General features: G+C 50.3%; 1 protein-coding gene across 1 annotated transcript in view; it reads left to right on the top strand.

The window, feature by feature from the left end:
- Positions 1-18,663, top strand: part of LOC138823495 (gigaxonin) — a 31,321-nt gene extending 12,658 nt beyond the window's left edge. Inside the window, exons 2-11 of the mRNA XM_070016855.1 lie at positions 3,800-3,914; positions 5,944-6,294; positions 9,141-9,358; positions 9,507-9,628; positions 10,671-10,783; positions 11,524-11,673; positions 12,457-12,593; positions 12,810-12,938; positions 18,078-18,187; positions 18,270-18,663. Coding sequence (XP_069872956.1) covers positions 3,800-3,914; positions 5,944-6,294; positions 9,141-9,358; positions 9,507-9,628; positions 10,671-10,783; positions 11,524-11,673; positions 12,457-12,593; positions 12,810-12,938; positions 18,078-18,187; positions 18,270-18,451 — 1,627 coding nt within the window. The 3' untranslated portion in view covers positions 18,452-18,663. The remainder of the gene's footprint in view (positions 1-3,799; positions 3,915-5,943; positions 6,295-9,140; positions 9,359-9,506; positions 9,629-10,670; positions 10,784-11,523; positions 11,674-12,456; positions 12,594-12,809; positions 12,939-18,077; positions 18,188-18,269) is intronic.
- The last annotated feature ends 2,511 nt before the right edge of the window (positions 18,664-21,174 follow it).

Below are 21,174 nucleotides of genomic sequence, written 5' to 3'. Positions count from 1 at the left end.
ATCTTTAGAGTGAACTGTTAAAAGATGAGTGATGTTATCCAGAACAAACATTGACAGGGTTTTTTTTTTTTTTCCAATAAAGGGTCAGAGATATTTTAGACTTTGCAGATGGTCTGTGATCTCTGTCTGGGTTTTGTTTGGACCACCTTGTAGAAATACAGAATATGTTTAGCTCAATGGCCATATGAAACCAGGCAGCAAGTGATAATATGCTATCCTCTCATCTGCATTATTAGAGTCTTAGAATGTTGGAAATATAAACAGCTTAACTGGAATCCACCTTGAATTCTGTTTGATTCAGTCTCCTATAGAGCGGCAGGCTAAGGCAAATGCCTCGTTCCCACATCTATACTCTGTTCCTCCTCACCACCCATCCTGCTGAAAATCCTCTTCCTTCTCTAGTTTTCATTTTCCCTTCTTTCACGGCTGCTTTTCCTAGCACGCCAGCGTGCTGCCTTCCCTGGCTGGTCGGAATGAGCGCGTGTTGAATGAAGGTGTCTGTTAAACACGGAGACTGCCCACACTCTCGCGGACACGTCGCACCTCCTGTTTTGACTTTGCTCTGCAGTTAGGTTTGCATCTCATTACTTTATTAAAGGTATTCCTTAGCCGGGCACTGGTGGCTCACGCCTGTAATCCTAGCTACTCAGGAGGCTGAGACCTGAGGACCGTGGTTCGCAGCCAGCCCAGGAGGAGAGTCTATAAGACTCATCTCCAATTAAGCAGTGTAAACGCAAGTGGAGGTCTGGTTCTAGTGTTGCCAGCCTTGAGCAAAAACTAAGGGACAGTGCATGGACCCTCAGTTTAAGCCCCAGAAGTAGCATGAAAGAAAAGAAGAGAGAAAGAAAGAAAGAAAAGAAGCTATTGTTTTAAAAATGTGAAATATAACTGCTAAATCAAGTGCAAACCTCCAGGTGTTTATGGTGCTCGACCTGAGGCTGTTTATCATTGCCACCATTTTCTTGACTTTCAGCCTCCCCCATTTTCTGTGACATCTGTCCCTTCTCAGTCTACTTTCTGGTGTCCTCCTGTCTCTCTCTGTGCCTTAATTATGCCCCAGATTCTGGCCTCACCTGCCCTCTCTCCCACCTGCCTCATCCCTGCCTGTCCGTGTCCCCAGTCTGTCCCCTCAGCATTGTGCCTTCCTGTTTACCTTCTACTCCGGCCGACAGTAACTCTCAGCGTGGCCTTGCTTCTCTACCCTGCTGCCGCTGGAGGGAAGTTTCCAGAATGTACTCAGATAAAACCCCCGTGTTTTCAGAGACCTGCTGGGAACTCTGAAAATAACGAGGCACCGAGGCACCGTTCTGAAAGAAATCCAATGGTCAGAACAACAGTAGTCTGGGCAGGACACTAAGCAGCCGTTCCAGATTGTGGCTGTGGAGTACACACACCTTGGCTGGAGCCAGTGGCCCTCACTCAGGGGACGCCCAGGAGAGCTGGAGGTGAGGGATGTACAGAGCGCGTGCTGGAGCCTCCTGTGGGGAGACCGTGCCAGCTCTGGGAGACGGGCTGCAGCGTGCGCCTTGTTGGCATTAGGAGGGCTGTGCGCAGCTATCCCAGCGTGGCCCTGCCTGCCAGCCAGCGGCTGCTCCCTGAGTTTGCATTTAGTGCCGCGTGCTGTGCATCGCGCTGAGTCTATCTGGCCCTGGAGGGTGGCTGTCGCTGCCCGGTGCCCTGCTTCCACACAGCTGCCCCCTCCCAGGATCCCTGGGATCCCCACCCTGTGTGCACGGCAGAGTTTCCTTGTCATGTTAGAACTCACCTTTTGCGTTCTCTTTGGAAAACACCATCGTCCTTCTCTTGAACCCATGACTCAGAGACTCAGCTGCTCTTATATTTCTCCTTAGTGCTGGGGCAAAGGGGCGTGGTTACTCAGCAGAGACAAGTACAGACCGCTGTATTTCATCTTCACGGTGAATGACAAGCCCTTCATAGGAAGCCGCGTGCACTTGTGGGGTGTCCTATATGTGCAGGGGCCTGGGTTCGTGGGAAGGGTGGCTGTCGTATGGAGCTCTTCAGGATTCTCATGGTGCAGGGTGGGCAGCTCCCCCTTCCACGGTACTGGCTGGCAAGGTGACACCTGGCTTTGTCAGGCAGGGGACAGGGGGTGGGGAGCGGGGTGCAGCCAGACTTCACAAACCATCCTACATTCGGCCTTACAGGCCAGAGCGGATCACTGCACCCTGGATCTATGGCCAGCTTTGGAAGAGGTGGGCATTAAACCCTACAGGAAGGAGAGCACACTCTCCGCACAGGACGGCCGCCGTGATGGCGGGTATGCCGGAGGCCCTGGGGTTCCCAGGCCAGCAGCACCCGCCGGAGGCCCTGGGGTTCCCAGGCCAGCAGCAGTGGTGGGAAGAGCTCTCCGTCAGTGATGCTATTTCTGAGCAGCTGTGGTCATTGGATTTTTAGAGCTCCATGAAGCAGTCCCTAATTTTGCAGGATGGTTCCTAACTGTATGCTCATGATCATGTCAAACTCATACCAGCGGCCACCCCGTTGTTTATTAGGTATGGACAGGAAACAGGAAGCAAATCAGAGTGTCTTTCCATGTGTGCTAGATGGTGAATAGACGGCGATGAGTTCTGTAAGGAAGAGGAAAACGGAGAGGGTTGTCGGGGTGGGTTCCTGGCTGCTCCTGGGGGCCGGCTGGGGTGCTCAGCAGACCCGAGTTCCACAAAGGAGCGACCGGTGGGGAGGGTGTCTGGGGATTTTCACACATACATAGTCTTGACCTGACCTAATTGTTCTGAGATGGAACCCCAGAATCCGCTTGTCTATAAAAGCTCTCCAGAAGGTTCTAGGAAGTCAGGTCAGGAAACTATTCCTAAAATTATGAGTCCTTCCAAGATCCAGATGAAGGGAAATTGGTTTGACTGTCAAAAGTACAAGCCGCAATCTCCCCAGGTAAAAGCAAAGGGGTGCATGGGGAGGGGAAGAGCTCTATTCCAGCACCTACTCTGAACCATGCATGGGCAGCAAGCCGGCTCCCTTCCCGCCTGGCCACCACTGCCTCCAACTTTGTGGTGCACTCAGTTGGACTGTGCGAAGCTGTGTGCACCTGTTATGTCCTGTCCTCTGCCCCTCACTTGGCACAAGATTTGTTGGTGGCCCTGTGCTAGTCTCAGTGCCCCAAGACAGAGCCTACTATGGTGGCTCCCACCCGAAGCCCAGCCTGCTACTCAACGGGGTGAGAGGGGGCTTCCCTCTGAGACCGCTGCTGTGTCCCAGACACCTGTCCGTGCTTTTCTCCCATGTTTTCCCAACCTACAGACGTGTGCCACCAAGATCTGTGACACGATGATGTCTGTGGAGGAGAGCATTGATAGCAAATTGTGCAGAGAGTCGAGGTTCGAGGCCAGCCCCAGCAGGAAAGTCTGTAAGACTCTCCATCTCCAACTAACCTGGAGGCTATTGTGCAGTTTGATAGAGGGCTAGCCTTGAGCAAAAAACCAAAGGGACAATGCCCAGGCCTGAGTTCAAGCTCTGGACCAGTGCAATGAAATAGATGATAAATAAACGTAGCATTTTGAGGATTAGGGGGTATAACTCAGTGGCAAAGCACTTTCCTAGAAAGTATATGGCCCTGGCTTCAATGTCCAGTATTAGAAAAATAAAATAACATTTTGAATCCTGGGACCAATGTTCTATAAAGTTACAGAGATGTGTTGAAGTTAACCAACTAAATTTTTTAGGTGGAGGAGAATATACTAAGTAAATAGCGTATTTAGTGCATTCATATTTATAGCTCTTCCTGTTCTCTCATAGAAATTTTACATTTTTTTCCTTTTCTTAGGACAAAGTTAAACTATAATCCTCCAAAAGATGATGGATCCACTTATAAGATTGAACTTGAAGGGATATCGGTAATGGTTATGAGAGAGATCCTGGATTACATCTTCAGCGGGCAGGTACGAGACCCTGGAGAGGGTGGAGGAGGGGCTTCTTAAGCCCTCGGGGGCCGTGTGACAAGGCTCTGCCACCTCCTTCGTGGCGCCTTCCGCGGCCGTTCCCTAAAGAGGAGCTGCCAAAGGAGAGTCGTGCACCCAAATCGAAATCAGTGGTCTGCCGTTCCGAGCCACGCTGCGTGAGCTTGGACGAGCAGCACAGCCTTTGCCAGCCGACACCACGGGCTCTGAGCACCCTGAATCCAGCCTTGCTTTGTATCCACCCTGCTGCGGGCCTTTCCATCTCCAAGGCATGGAAAGAGAAGGTTCCTTGGTTACAGGTTGTCTTGTAGACATGAGAATTCCTTTCCCAAAAAGGGATTCCCGTGGCTGAAAGACGCTAGAGCCTGTCAGCTGCCCTGTTCTGCGGCCTGCACCGCCGTGCCCCCACCCAGCCATCCTGCTGATTTCCCTTTGCTCTCTGGGCCCATGAGGGTTTCTAGAGATGAAACCATGCCCGGGGAAGAAATGATTCGTGACTAGACTTCTTTCTTTTGCCCTCTCCCCTCCCCAAGCTGCAGATGTTGATAGAAACTCCTGAGAAGAGTCAGGAGTGTCAGGGCGAGCTTTGAACAGGTTAGAAGATCTTACGGCCGTTACTCGAGAAGGCATTCCCTTAGTTCTCCCTGTGGTCTCCTTTGGCCCATCCTCATTTCCGTTTTACCTCTGCCGTCTCTCCAGGTTCCCCTGCATACTTCCTCAGTATTTGGGGTACATTGCTTTCCTTCTCTGAGTGCATTCTGTCCCGACTTGATGATTTCTCATCTTTTTGAAGTGTGTGGTGTCATTTTCGAATAGTGCTCCTCTTCTTTCTAAGCACAGGCAGTGGGCGTTCATGTGTGTAATTGTTAAAGATGAATGAATTTAAAGCAATTTTAGGACCGCCCTTAAAATCCTCGTGGCACTGTAAGAGCATTGTAAGAGCAGCTTCTCGTGTGCCATAGTGCGTCTGTACTCTGTACAGGTGTTAGTACAGCGAGCACACGTCCCAGTGCGGGCGTGGGTTGAACCACAGACTACAAATCCACTATGTGATCAGCCCCTGATTTTAAATTTAAAACTTTAAATGTATAGTGTAAGCTGTAACAGACTCATGCATTGGCATTTGGTTTGGTTAGGGTATAATTTAGGAGTTTGGATACTCACTGCCTTCCCGCTACCTGCAATGAATGTCCTGTGGGTGGGCAAGGTTCCCTTGTGTGTGGCTCAGTACTGAGTCATACGGTTCAGTTGCTCGGTGTCTGTTTTCAAGTGTGGTGTGCATGCTTAGCCTGTGCTGCCAGTGCCTCTGGCACTGTGAATTCCCTGGCCTCAGAGTGCAGGCGGCCCCCTCCCACGGGGCCCTCGTGACGGTCACCATGGATGGCCAGCATGTGGCCAGCAGGGATCTCCACGTTGCTTAGCTGTTATGGAGAAACTGGAGTGGGTAGAGAAAGAACACAGGAAATGCAGGGGGAGCACTCAGTCCTAAGGGCGGGGCCCTCAGGCAGAGGACTCAGTCTGGAAGGTAGGGGGATGCTCAGTTGCTGTTGCACCTGGGACCCTGTCTGAGCATTCGGAGCGGGACCCAGGAGGCCATACAAACCCCTCTGCTTCGAGAGCTTGCACGCACATGGCGTATTTGAAGGCAAGGTTTCAACAGCTCGGGTGTGCATGTAAGGGAAACCCCCTTCGGTTCCCATAGAAAGGTAAAGAACTTGCTTGCTACACCTTTCAGCCAGGTGTCTGTGAGTTACAGAGGTGAGCACCTGGCCAGGTGCTCCCTGCAGCAGGGTGAGGGGAGTAAATGCCAGCCCAGCAGGGGCAGGGCTGGAAAAATGAACCAGATCTGCCATGGTGGAAGGGTGGAAGGCCCCTGGGTGTCTCCAGTGTTTGAACACATGTGCTGTGCTGACCATGAGATGGCCAGCATTCATTCGCCTCAGACATACGAAATGGAAATTTTGTGTAGGCTGACTTACTAGAATACAGAATGTTTCTGGTCCTCTTACAGATCAGGCTCAACGAAGACACAATCCAAGACGTTGTCCAGGCAGCCGACCTGCTGCTACTGACGGACCTAAAAACCCTGTGCTGCGAGTTCCTAGAAGGCTGCATCGCAGCCGAGAACTGCATCGGCATCCGCGACTTCGCGCTGCACTACTGCCTGCACCACGTGCATTACCTGGCCACCGAGTTCCTGGAGACGCACTTCCGGGATGTGAGCAGCACGGAGGAGTTCCTCGAGCTCAGTCCTCAGAAGCTCAAGGAGGTGATTTCTCTAGAGAAGCTAAACGTTGGCAACGAAAGATACGTGTTTGAAGCAGTAATCCGGTGGATCGCGCACGACACTGAAATAAGAAAGGTACCTGTCACTTACAGCACGCTCTCTTGTTGCCTTTGCACTCATTCTTAATCTCGATCCCAGTTATTTTCTCTTCTTCAACTGGAAAGACACCTCGCAGGCTGTGACCTCAAAGGTCATCAGATGGGCGCTGGTGGCTCACATCTATTACCTCCGCTGCTCATGAGGCTGAGACCTGGAGGATCGCGATTTGAAGCCAGCCTGGGCAGAAAAGTCCATGGGAGATTGCATCTCCAGTTACCCAGCAAAATGCCAAACTGAAGGCATGGCATAAGTGATAGGGTGCCAGCCATGAGCAAGAGTGCAAGGCCCTGAGCTCAAGTCTTGGCGCTGGCGAGTGTGCACGCATGCACACCCTCCCAAACACACATGATACCTGGAAAACACCAGCCCATCTCACAGGAAAGTGCTGGTCTTTCAGACTGCTCCCATCAGCTGCTAGTTCCATGCAGGTAGGAATTGTGGGAGGTTAGGAAAAGCTGAAGGTTGACAGTCCTGGGCCCTCAAGTACCTAAGGGCTAGGGTTGGCAGGGCTAGAGGCACACAGCTGTAAGGCCTGAGAGCTGAAGGCCTGTTGCTCCAGACTTTAGAAGCCAGAGACTCAATGTTCTAGGCACTTGGGGTGACTGCTGCTCTGGGCTTTAACCACCAGTGGCCTTGGGATTGGTCATCTACTGCTTCCAACCACAGGGAGCGCAGCAGGCAGTGCCGAATGGTGTTAGTGCTCCTGAGTGGGCCTTGGGTATTGGGTCCCGTAGCTCCCACAGTAGCTGATATTACAGCTCTTCAGCCTCAGGCTACCCAGAACCCTGGATCTTAAGGCTTTGCTGCTTCCAGAAAGTCTCCCACTGACTGGTCTGCAGGTTCTCAGCCCCGCCCAGCCTCTGTCTCCCCTGCTTCTGGAGCTCATCAGCTGCCTCCTGGCTGCTGCTGACTCCCCTCCTGTTATCACCCAGGCTACTGTACTAATAGTAATGGTGAAGAGACGCTGGAGATGCCTTGCCCTAGGCCTGATGTGGCAGCACAGCTGACTCAAGAAGTGACCTGGGCATCCGGCTCCCGCTGCCAGCGAGGGAAGCGGTCCACCCAGTCACAGTGCTCCCCCACCCAGGTGACAGTGACCGCTAGAGTCCAGTGGAAGCTGCTAGAAACAGCACCCGCAGGAGCCAGAGTTGTGCTTTGGCAGCAGAGGCTGTGGCGGCTGGGCAGCTTCCTCCCGGCCTCTGTGGAGGGCAGATGTGCTCGGCTGGCCTCACCCACACCCGGACACAGCCATCAGGCAGATCGCCCTGGCCCCAGCACCTCAGCTTACTTAAAGGAAAAGCACACACTTAAAGGGACTTACATAGAAAGTCTGTTGTTGACATTAGCAGGGTATCAGTGGGGAGAGTCGGGTCATTTTGCCTGTATCAAGGCCCTTCTGTCAAGACCCATGTGTCTCATAAAATGTCCAAAGATAATGTCCCCCGCAGGGAACAGAATGTCCTTCATAGGTGCTTTTCACAAGAAAGCGCATTTCAGGCTTGTGGGGCATCTCCACCTTTGCTCTCGGCATCCATCCTGCCCTCCTCCATTGCAGGGTTTATCCCCTCCCAGGATGATGTACCACCAGCAGGTGGGTGGGGGAAGGGGCCTGGCCCTAAGAGCTCCCATGAGGCCCTCCATGCTGGGAGAAGCTGGAGGGCTCTGGAGGTTCCTGGGGGGTACCGCTTCAGATCCCAGTTGGTACGGTGTGGGGAGTGGGCCAAACCTCAGAGCTTTGGTTGCTTTGTGAAGGAGAGAGTAGCTCCAATTACTCATTTCAGAATAAGAAATAAATTGTGTTGGCTTCAGAGTGGATTTCAAAATGTATAATTGCGCTATTAAGTGTTGTGGGTGACTGCTGACTTAAGTTATAATGATTATCTTGTAATTATTTTAATTCTATAGCCTGAGACTGTGTACATTTGGAAACTGGTTTTAGTTGGGATGCATAATGTTCTTTTTCCATAGTAGGGTAAGTTAGGAAAGAAGACTGCTCCTTGCTAGCCTCAGCCTCCTTTGTTCTGTGGGCAATCTGAGCCTGTGCTATAAAGAATACTGGCTTTGGTTACTTAAAACATAGAAAAGTATGCCTAAAATAATTGTACCACTTAATAAATTAATCATACATAGAATCAACTAGGCAGTTGGTTCTGATGTTATTGAACAGCACAGTGTTCACATTGTGCACCTTAGACATTTTTGAACTGGGATCCGCATTGGCAGAAGTGATCATATGTTAGAGAGAGAGAGAGAGAGAGAGAGAGAGAGAGAGAGAGAGAGAGAGAGAGAGAGTGTGTGTGTGTGTGTGTGTGTGTGTGTGTTCCTGGCACTTGAACTCAGAGCCTCGTGCTTCCTAGGCAAGCACCCTGCCCCTCAAGCCCCACCTTCAGCCTTTTTTGCTCTAGTAATTTTGTAGGATTTTTTTCACACAGAGTCTCACAGTTTTGCCTGGGACTGGCCTCCAACCAAGATTCTTCCTTCCTATGCTTCCTGAGTAGCTGCGATTTTAGATGTTTTCCATCATGCCTAGCTTGTTTTGTTGTGATTTGAAGTCTTGCTAACAATTTTTTGTCCAGGCTAGCCTCAAATCGTGGTTCTCCTATATTTGCCTCCCAAGTAGCAGAGATTACAGGCAGGAGCCACCATACCCAGCCCTCAACTGATCATTTTGAAAAGTTGAAAACTCCCCGGAGACTATGGGAGGCATATCCAAGCAGTACTGGCACTGCCAGCTTGCCTGGAAATGATCAGACTGTTGGCACTTGAGTTTTCAGTGAGTCGGAACCCTTTGTCATCCCCCTTCTGCCCGCCCTGTCCTGCAGGTCCACATGAAGGACGTCATGTCAGCACTCTGGGTCTCGGGGTTGGACTCCAGTTACTTGCGGGAACAGATGCTGAATGAACCGTTAGTGCGAGAAATTGTCAAAGAGTGCAGCAACATCCCCCTCAGCCAGCCACAGCAGGGGGAGGCGATGCTGGCCAACTTCAAGCCGAGGGGCTACTCAGAGTGCATCGTCACGGTCGGCGGGGAGGAGCGAGTGTGAGTGCTGCTGGGGGGAGTTGGGGGCGCGTTGGGCAGGTGCTATATCTGAAGCGATCGGTTTTGTGTAGGTTGCAGACATTTTCTGTAGCACTGAGTTAGCCGTGGTGATTGTAAGCTGAGCCATAGCAATTCCTTCTTTCCCCAGCTCTCGGAAACCAACCGCAGCCATGCGGTGTATGTGCCCCCTCTACGACCCCAACCGGCAGCTCTGGATTGAGCTGGCCCCTCTGAGCATGCCCAGGATCAACCACGGCGTGCTCTCGGCAGGTACGTTTGCACACAGCCACGTGGTACAGCATTTGGGGGTTACACCAACACAAAAACTTCTTTTGAAAGCCAGGTGCTGGTGTCTCACGCCCATCATCCTAGCTACTCAGGAGGCTCAGGTCTGAGGATCACAGTTCAAAGCCAGTCTGGGCAAGAAATTCCATGAGACTCGTATCTCCAATAAACCACCAGAAAACCGGAAGTGGTGCTGTGGCTCAAGTGGTAGAGCGCTCGCCTTGAGCTGAAGAGCTGAGGGACAGTGCCCTTGCCCAGAGTTCAAGCTCCACGACCAACAAAAAAAAAAAAAAAAAAACTTTTTTTGAGACCATGTGTCATTGACCCAGACTGAGTTTTTGTTCCTGCTGTTTCGTTTTGTTTTGTTTCTGGTTGATATGTTTTGTTAGTGTGCTGGTACTGGGGCTTGAACTCAAGGCCTTATACTCTCACATGACTTTTTCAGCTCAAGGCTGCCACTTGATCACTTGAACCGTACCTCCACTTCCAGTTTTTGGCTGGTTAACTTGAGTCCCTAGAATTTGAATGCTCGGGCTGTTTTCAAATCTGAACTCCTGAGTCGCTAGGGCTCCAGGCTCGTGTTTATCCAGCACCTTAGATGTGTTTTGCAGAAGGTCAACGTAATTCGCTGTAACATGAAATAGGAAATTCAACACTTACGCTTGGATCCTGGTTTGAATGTAAAGCACATCCAGGTCCTGGGCTCTGGGTGTTCCTGGGGTCAGAGAACAGAGGGCCGTGGCTCAGAAGCTGCTTGAGACCCAGAGCCAGGGCATGGGGCAGGTCAGAGCCATGGCTCGGAGCTGCTTGGACATGGAGGCGGTGCCAGCCTCCCTCTCACGCTACAGGGGTTGGGCATCTTCTAGAGTCTAAGGAGCCAAGCATGACGGTCTGGGTGTCCCAAGTGGCGCACAGTGTGGCTGTCGCCAAAGCACCGATCCGGTGCGGTAAAAGCTGGCTCCTGGCTGGTGGTGCTCCCAGGCCAGGGAGTCGTGATTCAGGGGTCGCGTGTGTCTCCTCTTTGCAGAAGGATTTCTGTTCGTATTCGGGGGCCAAGATGAAAACAAGCAGACCTTGAGCTCCGGAGAAAAGTACGACCCTGACGCCAACACGTGGACTGCACTACCCCCCATGAACGAGGTGAAGTTCACGTTCATTCTTGCTCTTTCTCCTCGGCCCTTTGTTGTGTGTTCTGCAATAGGAGCCGAGAAGCCCAGCCTGGCCTCTGCCTCTTGCCTGCCCTCAGTCCACCTATTTCCTTGGCCTCGGTTTCCTCCACTGTCTGCTTCTCAAACCCAGTGGGGCCTCTGCTCCCTGCCGACAGTGGCCTCCCCCAGGAATGGTGGGCTTGTTCCCCCATCTTCACATGCCTTCCCCCGCCTCAGCTCCCTCTCCTGTTCCGTACGCCACCTCTTCACACAATGGGTCTTCACAGGTGCTAAGGTAGGCTGGCAGCAGGCAGTCTCCTCTGCTCTGGTCAGCGTTGTCTGAGCTGGGTGCTGGGTACAGAAGACGCTGTGACCTACTGTCCCATGGGGAATTCCCAGCTCTGCGGGAATTCCCTGCCTCCCAGCCACGACTAGTCTTCTGTGGTGCCTTAACTCACTCATCCTGCCTTACCACTGCCATATGCAAACACTTTGACAAGCCAGTCGCCACCTAAGGAATTCTTGTCGCTTTTTGTGTGTTGAGGAGTAACGGCTCTGCCAGCACAGGCAGGTCCTGAGTCGTGCTGGCTCTGGCTCCTGTGTCTCCTGTGAGCCGTCGGGAATTCCTCTGGGGCAAAGGGCTCTAGGGAGGAGCACTCCTGGTGGCTCCCCCGGAACACTGGAGAAAACGATGTTGGCCCTGTCACCACACGCATCTCTGTGTCTCCTCAGGCCAGACACAACTTTGGGATTGTGGAGATCGATGGCATGCTGTACATCTTAGGAGGGGAGGATGGCGAGAGGGAGCTCATCTCCATGGAGTGCTACGACATTTATTCAAAAACGTGGACGAAGCAATCCGATCTGACCATGGTCAGAAAGGTGAGGATGGTGGCTTGTCACGACTAATTTCTTTACACACTGGATTTTAATGAATGGTCCTCGGGGGTCAAAGGGGGCAGGTTTGATGGTTTGTGTGTTGTGTTGTGTTCCTGGGGAAGGGAAATAACAAAATGCTGAAATAGGGATACAGATCGACTCATTGTAACAATGAGATGTACAGGACCCTATGTTAAAAACAAACGGTGCAGGGAGGAGTTGGGGAGGTGGGGAGGGAAGGGATGATAGGTGGAAAACAAAGGAGGGGGTAACAATGCTCAACAGGAAATGTACTCATTACCTAACTGATGTAACTGTAACCCCTCTGTATAGTATATATGTTTTTTATATATGTAATTTTTACATATTTTATATAATGTACAATATATAACATATAATTATATGATTTATTTATAAAAAAATAAAAGTAAGTAAACCAAATCTTTCCCTAAAGATCTTAAGATGCTCTTTGCACAAATTACTATGTAATTCTTGTAGCCTTAAGAATCAACGGTCTTAGCCGGGCGCTGGTGGCTCACGCCTGTAATCCTAGCTACTCAGGAGGCTGAGATCTGAGGATCGCGGTTCAAAGCCAGCCCGGGCAGGAGAGACCGTGAGACTCCTATCTCCAATAAACCACCAGAAAACCGGAAGTGGCGCTGTAGCTCAAGTGGTAGAGCGCTCGCCTTGAGCTGAAGAGCTGAGGGACAACGCCCAGGCCCAGAGTTCAAGCCCCACGACCGACAAAAAAAAAAAAAAAAAAAAGAATCAACGGTCTTCTTTCAGATTGGCTGCTATGCAGCTATGAAAAAGAAAATCTATGCCATGGGCGGAGGGTCCTACGGAAAGCTGTTTGAGTCTGTGGAATGCTACGATCCGAGGACACAGCAGTGGACGGCGATCTGCCCGCTGAAGGAGAGGAGGTGAGCGAGGTGGCGGTGTGTGCGGGGGCTGACCTGCTGAGGAGCGGTCTCGTGGCCCGAAGCCTAGATGTGCTCCTGCTTTCTATTGGGGAACCTGATAGGTAATTGACTCAGTGTCTTCTAACCAAGGAAGGCCCGCTGTGTGTGAAACACGGGCTGTGGCCATAACCCAGGCCAGGTCTGGTTAACCCATGCCTCTGTGCTCCGGCCTTCCAGGTTTGGAGCGGTGGCCTGTGGCGTCGCCATGGAGCTCTACGTGTTTGGCGGCGTCCGAAGCCGAGAGGACATCCAGGGCAGTGAGATGGTCACCTGCAAGTCTGAGTTCTACCATGACGAGTTTAAAAGGTACTGTGAGCAGCCATTCATTCCCCTGCGCTTCCAGGGGCAGGCTGTCAACGCCATTCCTTACACAGTCGGGCTGTAGTTTTGTGTAGTTTCAGTTTCAAGCTGTTTTATTGAATTGTCTCTTCAAGAGTTATATCTAGCACATGCTATATATTTATTCAGTTACTTCAGACTTAAAGGAAAGCCATAGAAAGAGATCTCTAGTGCAGGACATAGCAAAGCAGTGCTGGCTCACTCCTATAATCCTTGCTACTCAGAAGGCTGAGATCTAAGGATCATGGTTCAAAGCCAGTCTGGGTAGGCAAGTCTGTGAGACTCTTACCTCCAATCAACCACCAGATAGCCACAAGTGAAGTTATGGTTCAAGTGATAGAGCACCAGCCCTGAGAAGAAAATCTAAGGGACAGCACCCAGGCTCTGAGTTCAAGCCCCAGTACCAGCACACATGGATGCAGAACTGATCTTAACCTTGAGTTGCTTAAAATCATTTATTGGCTCCCTGTAATTTTCAGGCAAAAGCTTCACCTCCCTAACTCAGATGGCCTTTGTGTGCTGTTTTACTGCTGTCCAACCCAGATGCCTTAGGACAAGCCACTTTCCTCCAGTCATGTCTGAGTATCTTCAGGTGTATGTTTGTGTGCCACTGCTCCTGCCTCACGTTTTCCTGCCACTGTTCGTCCAGTCCGCTTGCGTACGCCCCCTCCATGAGAGCCTCTCCTCCCATCTCCCAGGCTCGCTCAGGCCTTGGCCATGTTGCCCCTGCACTCACCTGGTCAGGGCCTGCATTGTCTGAAGACACCTTCGGGCTAAGTCCCACTTGCCCCCCTGGTCTGCACAGAGGCTCAGATGTTGGGTAAATGGGCCAATCAGTGTGTGCCTGTGACAGTCCTTCCTTCCTGCCCTCTCCCACACACCTTACCCAGGAGAGGCTGCCTGCTGTGTGCTCTTATTACCAGAAGGGGGTGCCATAGTGCATATTTGGTTTCTTATTATTTCAGACTTGGGTAAACAATGAACAGAGACCAGAATATTAGAAATGCATATCAATGCTACCTACCTTTTTTTTTTAATTTTTTTATTGTAAAGATACTATACAGAGGGTTACAGTTACATGAGTGAGGTAATGAGTACACTTCCTCTTGAACATTGTTACCCCCTCCATTGTTTTCCCCCTACCATCCCCTCCCTCCCTCCCTTCCCCAAGGTTCTTTTTTTTTTTTTTTTTTTTATTGTGATTAAGTGATTACTTAATTTCCGGAAATTCACAGTATTGTGGAATAATGCTCATTTAAAGTCACAAGTTCATTCTAACTTTCCTGGAGCAAATTGTCTATCACAGTCTGTAATATATAACGGTGCTCATATGTTATATACCATATATGTGATCAGCAGCATGGGGATATTTAGTAGTGGTTCAACCAGATGAGTGGGAGTTCTTTGTTTCTTAAGTCCTGTTAGTTTTGTCATATCACCTAACATTTTGGATTTATCATCCACTTATCAGGGAGACCATGTACTGTTTGTCTCTTCGTTCTTGGCTTACCTCGCTCAACATGATTCCTTCTAGCTCCATCCATTTCCCTGCAAATAATGCTACCTACCTTTTAAGGTATTTTAAATTTAGGACATTGCATAGCCTTTTTTCATTTCCAATTACTGGGTGAGTCTGTCTTAGGAAAGAAAATATGTTAGACAAGCAATGAGACAAATTCAGAGGGTGTCTTATGTATGGAAGGGTTGGGAAGAGAACCTCAAAGACAACTGCATTTCTTTCTCCTTCATCTGTTGTCACAGAAGCTTACTGACCAAGGAATAAAATACTATATTAATTTTCTATCTAAATGAATCTCGAGAAAGTCTGTCCATCTTCATTAGCATGCAGAAGCAATGTGTTCATATTGACACGCGCTGTTTTCATAATGACCCGACTACTGTGTGGACAGCGTGGGCCGCCCTGGCCCATTGTGGGGACGTCAGCCTGGCAGATGTTTTTGCCACTCTGTGCTGGTCATGTAGGCTTGGGTCTGCTTCTAGGTGAGCTGTAACTTGTCAGGGCCTTTATACTTCCAGAAGTCCGTTGCATATTTGTAGTTGATGAACTTTAAATATAACTGCATTGCCAACGATTTGTTGCTATTTAGGAGACAATAAATTAAATGTATACACCTTCTACTTCCTTACTTCTAGGCTCCTGATGTTCATTTGTAAATAGAATGACAAAAGCTAAGGTCTCCAGTCGGTGTAACAGATAGGATCTTCATGCACAGACAGCACTGAACACGTGGCCAGCCCACCAGTGATGAGTATCAGCTCTCTACTCCCTTGCGCTCAGTGGCCTCTGAGTGACGGGGGGCGGGGTCCAGTCTCACATGTGAGTGTGTGGCTGAGCTGGGATCCGAACACAGGGATCCTAGGGCCCCAGCATCGTCCTCAACTGCCACATTGACTTGGGAGACACAGCCTTGCCCATAATCATCCCCAGGGAAGATACTGTCTAGGATGTTCTATTTGTACATTATGGAAACTTCCAGATGAGCAGTCAGTATTAGACTGGAGACCATTTTGATTGTTTCTACGTAATCTCTTGTCTTCCTGTCTTTGTTCTCTATTTTTAGGTTAGAATTTTCCTGGGAAAATGCCAAGTCTTATTATTTTCTGTTTCTGAAAAAAAAAAAAATCCAAAACTACTAGAAGGAAAGCACAGGCATTGCCATAGCTATTACCAGATCTGACAGCGACAGACTCAGAGAGACAGGGCCTTTGGCATCTTCCTCCCCGGGTTGGCGGGGTAACATGCTGTCCTCCCATCCTCTGACTCTCTCCTGCTATCTTACCTTTATTCTCTCTGTGAGGTTTTGCACTACACCCAATTTCACTTCACTTTTGCCCTGGTAAGCCAACATACTGTACTGGGGCTTGAACTTCTGAGTTGTGTTCTTGTTTGGCTTTTTCACTCAAGGCTGGTGCTCTACCACTTGAATCACAGCTCACTGCCCATTCCCTGTGCTTCTGAAAGATGAATTAGATAAAACCTTTGATCATCTCGCCGGGCGCCAGTGGCTCTCACCTGTAATCCTAGCTGCTCAGGAGGCTGAGCACTGAGGATCACGGTTCAAAGCCAGCCCAGGCAGAAAAGTCCATGAGACTCTTATCTCCAATAAACCACTCAGAAGTGGTATTGTGGCTCAAGCGGTAGAGTACTCACCTTGAGCTGAAGAGCTGAGAGACAGCGCTCAGGCCCAGAGTTCAAGCCCCACGACTGACAAAAAAAAAAAAACTTTGATCATCTCATTTCTCTGTTCTACCACTTGAGCCACACTTCCAGCTCTGTTTTTTTGCATATTTTGGAGAAAGAGTCTAGTGAACTTTTCTCCCAGGGCTGGCCTCAAACCATGATCCTCCAGCTGTCCACCTCCCAAGTATGAACCACTCATCTTAAATAGGCCTTGTGTGCTGTCTTCCCATCTGAAGCAGCCTTTTTTCCTGATCAGAGCAAGGTCCTCAAGCTTGCTTTCCTTCCTTACCTCCCTGAGTTATATCTCTGTGACCACCCAGCGAACTTTCCAATATTGACTTTTCAGTCCTGAAGTCTGTACAGTTCATTTGTGGAGAAAGTTGTGTTCTGAAATGGGCTTTCTCCTCTTCCTCCGCTTGTTTCCCTTTCCATACCGAGTGGGGCAGCGGTGGCTGCATTCGAACTCCCTCCTTTCCCCTTTCTGGGTGTGGTGGTGGCGGCGGCTCCACTGGACTCCCAGCCTGAGCCCAGCATGAGTCACTTCACAGTTGGCAGTTGTCGATGGCTCATTCTCTTGAGAACGAGTTCTGTTTTTTTTTTTTTCTGGCTCTTATTTAGTTGAGTAATTCTGGATTGCAACCAGGAAGGGCAGTGTGAGTGTGGTAATGGAGGCCGTGGGTCTTCACCCCTTGCCGTGGGGAGGGCTGCGGGTGGGCACTGCAGTGGGTGGGGTTCGATCTCACAGCAGCTGCAGGTGGGCCTGGTCCAAGGCCCAGTTTTGAGACAAGCAGATGCACTCCCCTGGAGGCCTCTGCCTCCCTCTTCTTCCTGGGGTTCTGTGCTTCAATTTGGCAATCCTGGTTCCCGCAGGCGCCTCACCCAATTTCCGATTCCCGATGGCTGGCTTAGCTGCCCAGGGCTGCCCCGCAGGCTGCCTGCGGGGAAGGAACTGGAAGCCATGCTGAGTGGGCTCATTGCTCAACCTGCAGCTGCTCTGTGCCGTCGGCCTGCTTTAGTCAGTGTGCAGGGCTCTCTCATAGCCGGGGTTTGTTTTGTCCAGAGGTTACAGCAGAGCCTGTGAAGGCATCCGGACAGCTCAGGCTCTGTGTCTCCTCTCCTCCCTCTAGCCCCACCCTCTCCTGCTTCGTCCTTGGCCTCTGCAGCTCACAGCTCTGTGTTTCCACAGAGTTTTGACTCCTCAAAGTACACATCATGGAGGCCTCTAGCCCTGCCTTCCCTGCCCAAGGCGTTGCAGCCAAAGACAGCGTTTCCTTGCACACAAAATTCACTTGCACACAAAATTTGCTCTCAGCCAGGCATTGGCAGCTCACACCCGTAATCCTAGCTACTCAGGAGGAGGATGAGATGTAAGGATCACGGTTCAAAGCCAGCCCAGGCAGCAAAGTCTGAGACTCTTCTTTCTAATTAGCTAGCCAAAAAAAAAAAAACAGAAAAACCAGAAGTGGAGATACAGCTCAAATGGTAGAATGCTAGCCTTGAGCAAGAAAAAGCTTAAAGACAGGGCCCAGGTCCCAAGTTCAGGCTCCAGTACTAGCACTAAATAAAAAAGAGTGAGGCATTTTCTCATCGCCCTTCCCACAGAACCAGCAATTCAATAAGTCTGCAAATAAATAGCCCCTTCTCGTTCATAACAGTTTGATTCACAGTGGCCAAAAATTGTAAGCCACCCACGTGAGCCTAAGGAAGTGAGTAGATGAACAAATTCCGGTTCATCCCGGTAGTGGAATACTACTTGGACATAAAAAGGAGCAGGTCACTGGTTCACTCCAGCGGGCAGGCGGAAGCACAGTGGAGCTCACCCGCAGGAGGGTCCCCGCATTCCGTCCTCCTGAACACTGGTCACTGCACACCCTTCCTCACTATGCTCTGGGCTTTGTCTGCAGGTGGATCTATCTCAACGACCAGAATCTGTGCATCCCCGCCAGCTCCTCGTTCGTGTATGGCGCTGTCCCTATCGGAGCCAGTATTTATGTAATCGGAGACCTGGACACAGGTAGGAGCGCTGCCGCTGAGGTTGTGTAGAAGTTGTTTGTGGACCCGGAGGCCCCGGTCTCACCTTTGCTGTCTGTCTCCAGGCACCAATTACGACTACGTGCGGGAGTTTAAGAGAAGCACCGGGACCTGGCACCACACGAAGCCGCTGCTCCCGTCTGACCTCCGCCGCACCGGGTGTGCGGCCTTACGCATCGCCAACTGCAAGCTCTTCCGCCTGCAGCTGCAGCAGGGCCTGTTCCGGATCCGAGTCCACTCGCCCTGAGGAGCCGAGCAGCAGGCAGGTCCCGCCGGCGCGCACGCACAGCGCAGCCTAGCCCAGCCCATCACCCGAGACCTGCTCTGCGGGGCGTGGGGATGGCCACTCCGCTTAGAAGCTTGCAGGGAGGCCGTGTAACTGTTGCAAAGCTAGCTCCTCCAGCTGAGGCGTCCGCAGAGCATGGAGGGTGGTGAACCTGGAGGGCAGGAGGGCTGGAGGGGTGGGAACCGGGCCAGGTAAGCGGAGAGTCCCAAGAGCCCCTTTGCCCAAGAGGGTGAGGGGGTGCTGGACTCCTGTGATCAAGGGTGTGGCTTTGGTAAACCAACGACAGATCCATATATGCAAACCAACATATCCAAACATAGCAAGAGTGTGTTCTGCTACGCCCGGATGGGTGTGCCACGCCCAACCTACCAGGGAGTGGGGTTTGTGCCTAACGCGTTCCACGGCACTCTGCCGGTTAGTCTCCATTTACCACTAGTGCTCTGTCCTAAGAATCTTCTTTAAAACTGTATCCTGATGGACTGAAACCAAGGTAAAATTTCTCCGAGAAGACTGGGCTGATGGCTGCGTCCCGCTGCAGCCCTACGTGTGTCTCGATTCTGGTGTCGTGCTGTGGTTTCTGGCGGGGAGTTTTTGGGGTGCGAAGGCTCACACGATGACATTGCCCTCTGGTGGTCACAGCCATTTTATTTCTGGGAGGAGACTTTAGAAGAGAAAGACCCAAGTCAGACAACAAGAAAGGACTGCTATGACTTAGGGAAAAAAAAAAAAAAAGACTGTCTAATAGGATGCGTAGGGATCAAAAACTTTTTAATATAATCTGCCTGAAAGCACACAAAGTCCTGTTTACTACTGTGTAGCGTTCCAGAACGCGTCTTGAGAGTGCGAGTCTGTGTTAAGAATCTAGTCTTTGTGAGCGTATTTCCAATGCTATTCTCTGGTGAGAGTTTTAGACAAATTATGTTCTGAGTAACATTTGGCTGGTAGAATAAACTACCTCAAGTTAATTTCATTCTGTTCCTAGTAGAGCAGATTTCCTCTCTTCTCTCTCCCCCGTGTCCTGTCAGTCCATTTTCCCCTTAGCCCTCCTCCCCTCTTCTCACTGGGAGAAAAGAATTCTTTCATTTAGCCAGACTTACCTTGTTACTTTGGTTTCATCAAATTACCTTGTGTGAAATCAGGGACTTCAAAGTGCTTGATTACTTCATAGTTTGAATTTTATGCAATATCAAATTTCTAATCAATTTACTATCAAGTTCATTTCTAATTGTTTTCTATGGCTTTTTTTCTCTTAGAATCGGGTTACAAGGACATGGTAACGTTTTGTCTTAATGATTCATAAATGTGTAAATACATCCTCTGGTGTAACTTGGAGAACAGGGATTTCTTGTAGAAGCTTCCTGTTGGGGATGTGCGTGTGCTGCTCACAACATGCACACGAACCACCACTGTGTCTTCCTACCCGAGGACACGAGAAGGGAGACCCTCCTCCTGCAGGTCAGTCAACACGCGGGAGAGGCCACAGAGAATGTCAGGCGCGACACCGTAGCACTCCGCTCTGGGCCAGAAGAGACGGTGTCAGGTGTTTATCTTCACCTGGAAGCCCTGAGCCGGGTGTGCAGCACATCCCTACAGCCCAGTCATTCAGGGCCAGTCTGTGAGGCTTTGAGTGTATTGTTTGTCGGGCACCTGTGGACAGCGCATTCCCCAAGGCGTTAGGTAGCTTTTCACCAAAGCAAACCACGTGATCACCACAAAGCAAGAACATCCGCTTTCTGTGATGAGCTGCTAGTTTGCTTTGGTGAAATATCCTGCCCAGAGCAGGACGTGGCTGTGTGGACGCTGCTGTGGGGACACGGTGACATCTTGTGATGGCCATGGTGGTCCGCAGTGTCCGTGTAATACTCGACATTTAAAATTCCTGCTGGTCCCCGCCAAGCCTTCCCTGGGAGTCAGTGGTCCCGTCGCGCTGTGAGCAGCACCGGCAGGACTTGGTGAATTCACCTCAGAAACCTCAGATTCATTTTCAGTTCAGTTCATCGATGCCGTAGCTGCAGAAATCAGACAATGTTTTATAAACTAAATTTGCCAAGATGCAATAACCACCAAAAGCTGCTTGGTGCCAAACGTCTTTTTCCTGTATATAAATCGTGCCCTGCCCTGTTGAAGCATTGGGTGTGCATAATTTTCTTCTGTTCTAAAATAATCATGACCTTTTTTTTTTTTGTAAACTGCACTAATTTCAGTATTGTGAAATAAATTATAACTCATTTCATGCAGGTTTTTGTTTAACCCTCCCAGATATGCCTTGAGACGTGTTTTCCGGGTAAACTGCTGGCGGTCTCTGATCGAGTGTAGGTTGGAGCTGGAGATTGAAGCAGATCTTAAATATTAAATTCTATCATCCGTGGGGAGGTGATGTTCTTTCATCACCCCGCCAACAGAAGGAGAGTTGTCTCAGGTCAGAGTAAGCGAATATTTAAAGGAACTCACTCATGCAAGGGTCTAAAGCAGGTTTATTTCTTTCTTTGTTTCATATGTCCAAGCATAGATTTTTTTTCAAAGATGTACGTGTTTAATTTAAGATGAAGTGTTTTGTGTGACTGGTTTCAGGAGCGCCGGCGTGTGGCGGCTGCACGAGCGAGCCTGTGTGTGTGTGTGAATTGTTCCACGACTGATGAGTCTGTGTGTACATGTTTACTTTGGGAATTGCAGTTCCAAACTCC

This window comes from Dipodomys merriami, unplaced genomic scaffold (assembly GCF_024711535.1).
Source record: "Dipodomys merriami isolate MVZ:Mamm:240054 unplaced genomic scaffold, mDipMer1.0.p SCAF_120, whole genome shotgun sequence".
Lineage (NCBI taxonomy): Eukaryota > Metazoa > Chordata > Mammalia > Rodentia > Heteromyidae > Dipodomys > Dipodomys merriami.
Note: the sequence above shows the minus strand (reverse complement) of the source record. Positions and strands in the feature narration are given on the sequence as shown.